This window comes from Sinocyclocheilus grahami, unplaced genomic scaffold (assembly GCF_001515645.1).
Source record: "Sinocyclocheilus grahami isolate Dianchi unplaced genomic scaffold, SAMN03320097.WGS_v1.1 scaffold262.1, whole genome shotgun sequence".
In the NCBI taxonomy this organism is placed as follows: domain Eukaryota; kingdom Metazoa; phylum Chordata; class Actinopteri; order Cypriniformes; family Cyprinidae; genus Sinocyclocheilus; species Sinocyclocheilus grahami.
The window spans coordinates 482633-489441 of NW_015505441.1; the positions used below are offsets into that span (position 1 = coordinate 482633).

At 38.9% G+C, this 6809-nt stretch overlaps 1 protein-coding gene across 1 annotated transcript in view; it reads left to right on the plus strand.

Annotated features, from left to right (window-relative positions):
* Positions 1 to 6809, plus strand: part of LOC107599212 (WD repeat and FYVE domain-containing protein 3-like) — a 65029-nt gene that overhangs the window by 35262 nt on the left and 22958 nt on the right. Inside the window, exons 8-11 of the mRNA XM_016290745.1 lie at positions 872 to 1038; positions 4735 to 5202; positions 5344 to 5442; positions 6505 to 6698. Coding sequence (XP_016146231.1) covers positions 872 to 1038; positions 4735 to 5202; positions 5344 to 5442; positions 6505 to 6698 — 928 coding nt within the window. The remainder of the gene's footprint in view (positions 1 to 871; positions 1039 to 4734; positions 5203 to 5343; positions 5443 to 6504; positions 6699 to 6809) is intronic.

The window sequence follows — 6809 nt, forward strand, 5'->3', positions numbered from 1 at the left end:
GGCCATCAGCAGAAAAAGAAAATAAATAAAACCGTAAACAGCCAAAGGACGTAACTTAGAATGGGAGATGGATCGGTTTGTGAAAGTGAAGAGAAAAGCCATAGATGAGGTCGCACAGACCCAGGCAGGTGCTGGTCATTTAAAAGCTAAATACAGAAAATACTTTAAATAGGTTTAAAGGGGGGCGTGACCAAAAAAGTTTGAGAACCACTGGTCTAAAGTTAACCAATAATGTTTAGTGCAGTCCACATGTTTACATGTGTTTATTACAGTGACTTTGAATTGCCTAAAATAGTGTGGTAAAGCAACAGGTTTGTTTTTATATATCTGCAATCTACTTTAGTTTGTGTGATTTGTTACTGACTTTCATATTAATGTTTACACCAGGCTTATTTGTCAGTGCTTTATGTTGTCATAATTATTACATGCTTACAAGGTTGGAAGTTCAACAAATCAGTCAATATACTACTGTAATTGTAGTTGTTAAATAAAAATGTCATTCATATCAATTCATGCATCATGAAATTAATTCATCGTAATTTCATCGTAACATATAGGCCTGGCTACAGAAAAGAACATTTATGTTTAATCTATCTAATAGTGTGTTGGTCATACTATACAATGATTAATAGCATGTCTTTGTTGAATAATACAGAACATAAAGAGCTTTAAAAAATAATTGCATATTAAATCGTAATTAGATTATTTTCCAAAATCGTTCAGCCCTACTTGTATGTTTACTTAAAGTGTTAAAGGGATAGTTCACCCCCAAAAATAAATAATTTAAAGGCAATAAGAGGCAGTATAGTTATTTTAAATTCTGATATGATTGAGTAGTGATATTCTTTGTTATACTTGCTGTACATATTAGGTTGGAGCAGGCCAAAGAGGATGAATCCAAAGATGCTCTAAAGGACCTGGTGAACCTGGTGACCGCTCTGACTACATATGGTGTCAGCGAGCTGAAGCCAGCTGGTCTCACCACCGGAGCACCCTTCCTGCTTCCAGGTTTTGTGGTTCCACAGCCTTCTGGGAAAGGTCAGCCCTCATAAATTGAAATGCACTTGACTCTTAACTTGTGTCACAGCACAGCTGGGTGTGAAAGTTGGTGATGTGAAATTCTGGGGTATGTTGAACTTTGGCCAGGAAACATGGAAATATTGGGATTCAGGGGCTGTTTACACGACAGCATTTTCAGCCATAAACGGGAAACTTTTTATGCGTTTTGCCTGTTCGTTTACATGACAACGGCGTTTTGGAGACTGTAAATGCATATTTTTGAAAACGGGTTTCAAAGTGCAAGTTTTTGAAAACGCAACCGTTATCATTTCCATGTAAACACCCAAAACGGAAGTCTTTGAAAACGGGGACGTCATGCGCGTGCGTATTGGATGTTGGAATCACGTTGTTTGCATTGCTCAAACTGATTTGCTGAAGTCGAAACGCGGTCGTTAAAAAAACCAATTCCGTTAGAGTCCCGCTCGCTGTGAAGAGGATTGCGCTTGGTCTTAAAGCCTCCCTGGAACACGCTTGGTCTTAAAGCCTCCCTGGAACGGTTATGTTCACAAATCAAACACTTGTCAAAAAAGAATGATTAATTCTCAATTTAGAGTTTGTTATTCGTATGGTCTAGGTGTTCATACGGCATATGCCTTAAATACGGGATGATTCCGTATTATACGGAACGGTTGGCAACCCTATATACAACATATAATCGTCACTTCCCTACAGGTACTGTACTAACAAGGCGACAGCGCCAACTACTGGCCTGGCATACATAATAAAGCGTTTTTGGCCTTTTTCGCGGATATGTGTAAACGCAAATCGTTTTGAAAACGTTGTCGTGTATAGACTTTTCTGAACGTGGAAGTATCGCCCGACTGGAGCAGTGCTTCACGTTTCCAGTCTCTGGTTTCTAGTCACATTTACATATTTTCCAAGCCGATAATATAACGTGAAACCCATAAAAATGGTTTTAAAAAGCACATGACGCCATAGTTTCATCACTTTACAGTGTCGCAAAAACTGTCTTTTTGCAGTAAAGGACCTGTCATAGTTTAATGAGTGAGAATGACATGAAGCGACGCAACGTTAGCGACATTGAAAACAGATGAGCTCCCGATCAGCATATGTGTAAACGCAAATCGTTTTGAAAACGTTGTCGTGTATAGACCTTTTTCTGAACGTGGAAGTATCGCCCGACTGGAGCAGTGCTTCACGTTTCCAGTCTCTGGTTTCTAGTCACATTTACATATTTTCCAAGCCGATAATATAACGTAAAACCCATAAAAATGGTTTTAAAAAGCACATGACGCCATAGTTTCATCACTTTACAGTGTCGCAAAAACTTTTTGCAGTAAAGGACCTGTCATAGTTTAATGAGTGAGAATGACATGAAGGCGACGCAACGTTAGTGACATTGAAAACAGATGAGCGCATATACAGCTCCCGATCAGGGTGAAGTTCACGGGAGTTTGTCCACAGAATGATAAAAGCACACATTATTTTAACATATTATTTTATTATTTCACACTCGGTATTTTAACTTAAGCGCTCTAAGCCATGCATACAGCACCGGACATGGACAGATTTTATGGTACGCAAAACAAGTGCGCACATTCAGATTTAGTTATATTGAAAAAGTTTCAATTCAGTCAATCTTTTTTTTTTTTACCCCGTTTTAACATGGATTTCTATGGAGACCGGAACATGAGAGCACCCAAATGGAAGTTAGAATCCATCATGGCGCCGCTCACCGGTTACTCAGGAAAAAGGTCTATACGTGAAACTTAAAAAAAAAACGCAAGGGAAAAATGTTTCCGTTTTTGACTACATCGTTGTCATGTAAACGTAGCCCCAGATGGCAAGTTTGCAATGCTGAGGCTTAAGTGGCCAGCATTACTAAAATACTTTAGAGATTTAGTGTGCTTCTATATTTGCAGTCATTCACATTTTTGCACCCACTGGGGTTCATTTCTTGCTTCCAAACAAAGAAATTCAAATGACTCTTTAAATTATTTTAATTCATTCATTCATTCATTCATTCATTCATTCATTCATTCATTCATTCAAAAAAAATATATGGTAATGATACTTAAATCTTTTTAAGAGCTTGCAGGACGAATTAACCTAGCTGTAATCAATGGCTGTTTTAACCTTTGAGTGAGATTAGTAGTTTTCTTCCTTGTGGCGTTTTCAATTATTAACCCCCTCTGTGTCTGCTGCTGCCTCCCTTCATCAGCTAGATTACTCTTTTAGTCACACAAGGAGAAGAAGGGCGTGCGGTTTCTGAGGGAGAATTAAAACATTAGTGTTCACTGGCTGTAAATGGCATTAATTGGTCAGAAGGAGGCAAACGGCAGACACCTACTGTGTAATCTGGTTAGGTTATTTGTTTAGCTTGTCTTATGCCTCGCCAAGAGCCATTAAATGCTGTAATTAAAATAATGGCGCCAGATTATATTGTTTATGCACCCAGTCACATCAAGACGTCCTCTTTTCCAACAAGCCAATCACAGAGACTGTTCATTTCCTACTTTGTGTTGTCATTTTCACTCAACCAGCAATAGCGCTCAATGAAGTGGAAGTTCATAAAGGTTGAATGCACAAGAATGGGTTTTTAAGGGTTGCAGGACTGGCTTGTCTCGCTCTATGATCATGTGATGGTTGGGTGTTCACAGTTATTATTGCATACAGTATGTTTTTCTTGAAGCCTAGCATAATTACTCTTCAGAAAGACCCAATGGAGAAATAAACACCAGTAATCAATTTTGTGCTCAGGACATTGGTGGCTATTCAGCAGTGTTGTAGTCGAAACCAGCTCATTTGAGTCTGAATCAAGACCGATACGGGAAGAAGGTTGAGTCAGTGTCAAGACCGAGTCCACATACTCCCAAGTCCATGACAAGACCAAGACCATAAAAATATGAGCCTTGAGTCTGATTCTAAAAATGTATTTTCATGGTCTAAGTCTTAATCTTCAAGTTAAAGTCCAAGACCATATTTTTACAGTCTTGGTCTCGGTCTTGGTCCTCGAGTCAGAGTTTAAGACCATCATATATTCATGGTCTTGGGTACTGTTTTGAACGTAAATAGATGATTTTATTCAGAGATGTTTAACTGTTGCATTTAAAAAAGTATCACCTGAGAGTATTTCAGATTTTTGTTTTTGTCTAGTATTAAGCTTAAATGTCTTGTATATCTTTTTGTTAATTGTATGACTTTTATTATGTTATTCACCTTGCTGCTGACATGGTGTTAATAAATAAATAGATAAATCATAGTCTTGGTCTTGTTACAGACTTATGTTTTGAATTCAACCCTCTTCTGGGCTCTGACTTGAATGAGCTGGTCTCAACTATGGCAATGCTGTTCTTATATGAGTATTATGTGACTTACTGGATGTGTTATTGACCTCTTTTTAACAACAGAATTATTTGGAAGTCATGTCATGAATATACACTTCTGCATTCAGGTTGAGAGGAAATGAAAATATATGAGGTTTTGTGTTACTAGCTAGAGTCCACCAAAGGTCACTGGAGTTTCTAGAGTCTAGACGGTGGTGCTAAATGAATAGTTAAGCCAAAAATTAACATACTTTTGTTATTTACTCACCATCATGTTCCAAACCTGTATGAATTACTTACTTTTGTGGAACACAACAGGAGCCATTTTAATAAGGTATTGGTTATTTTTTGTCCATCATTGCTTATGATTATGATCTTTTATTTTCAGGCCACACGGTCAGAAACATCCAGGCTTTCTCTGTGCTTCAGAATGCCTTCTTGAAGGCCAAGAGTGGTCGATTAGCACGTATGATCCTTGAAGCCATTGCCAACATATACGCCGCCGACTATGCCAACTATTTCATCTTAGAGGCACAGCATACGCTGTCGCAGTTTGCAGAGCGAGTAGCAAAGCTACCGGAGGTGCAGTCCAAGTACTTTGAGCTACTGGAGTTTGTTGTCTTCGGTCTTAATTACGTACCATGCAAAGAGCTTTTTAGCGTTAGCGTGCTGTTAAAGTCAAGTACTTCTTACGGATGCAGCATCACAGCCACTCGCACTCTTCTCAAACTCGGGCGCCACCACCCTGTCTTCAGTGAGGTCTTCCGTGAAGTTGGACTGCTGGAAGTGTTAGTTAACCTGCTCCACAAATATGCAGCACTGTTGAAAGACCCAACGCAAGCCCATGACGAGCAGGGTAAATCTTTTGTGAACTAAAATTAATTCATTAAATAATATTTATTAGTAAGGTTTATTTTTTTACATTTTTGTCTTAGTTAGCAATAACAATGCTGATACTAGTTATAATTTCAATGACTGCTCCCCCCACTGTGGTCAGGTGATGCCAAGAACAATGTGGCTGAAGAGCAAAAACAGCTTGCCTGGCTTGTCATGGAGACACTCACAGTCCTCTTGCAAGGCTCGAACACAAATGCAGGTAAATGTGTGCATGACTGTTTCTTTTTTCTTTTTTTAATGTTAAATTGACTTTGTAATATGAAGGTTTGGAGAGGGGAATGAGATTAGGAAAGGGCCACAGGCCGGGACACAAACTCTGATCACCCGAAGCACTATCACACCACATGTCAGAACGCTGCCCAGAAGGATCTGAGTTTTGCTGGGTTTTGAAAAAGGAAATGGTGAGCAGTAGGCTTGGAATTAGACTGACGCAGTAGTTTTGGTCTCACCGTCTCTTCCTCTTTAGCTACCATTATCCATAAATCAGGGCCTCACGGAATCTGTCATGACGAAGCTCTGCAGATTTACACAGAATTGGAGTTCTACACCCCACTACCCGAATAAAGTATTACTTTATTTGTGCGTAACAGGAAGTTCAACAATTTTCAGAAAAGAAAGACGTTTTAAATCTGTAAGATCTGTTAAAGGCTCATTTGATTAAATTTAACAGTATGCTAGTATATAGATAGTCTCAAAGCTTATATTCATAGACACAATGCCACAAAAGTCAGTTTTTGATTTCATATGGTCTTGAACAGAAATATGAGATTGACATAGCTGGTTTTAAAACTTTCCAGTGCACCCCTTAGGCTTTCATTATAATTGTGTTATTATACTGCCGTTTTTCCTTTGTTTTTAAGCACTCAGGGACGAGTCAAAATTCATTTTCATGCGCTCAGGCCCTGCAGTAGTCTCTGTGCTGAGTCAGGTCACTGGTTGAGAAACGTTCTTAACTTCAGCTCTAATCATTTCTCTTCTATATCATGGCTGCTGATAGTCTCAGAATGCTCTATCTCACAGATGCACTCATGCTTTATTTATTGTTAGCCAGTCAGAATGGCTTTGTTGCAGAAAATTAGCGAGTAATTCCAAATATGGCATTGACACTGAGGTGATGAGGTGTCATTTCTAAATCTCGCTATGGTCTTGTTGTGTCTAATATTTACATAAACAATACATTAGATATCTTGCCAAGCTATAAAGTTGAAACTGAAGTTGTCTCCAAGCTTGAATTTTTAACGAGAAAATCTGAATTTCTCAGGATTGTTCCGTGAGTTTGGCGGAGCCAGGTGTGTGCACAACATTGTGAAGTACCGTCAGTGTCGTGAGCACGCTCTGATGATCATTCAACAGCTGGTGCTGTCGTCATCTGGAGATGATGACATGGGTACTCTGCTCGGCCTTATGCACTCCGCACCTTCAGCAGAACTACAGCTCAAAACTGACATTCTGCGGGTGAGGCACATTTATAACTGTGTGAAGAAAATAAGTGACACATAGGTGCAGGTGGAAATGAAGTAAATTTGGAAAATAGTAAATGTCCACATTTTGAAATGAATGCTTCAA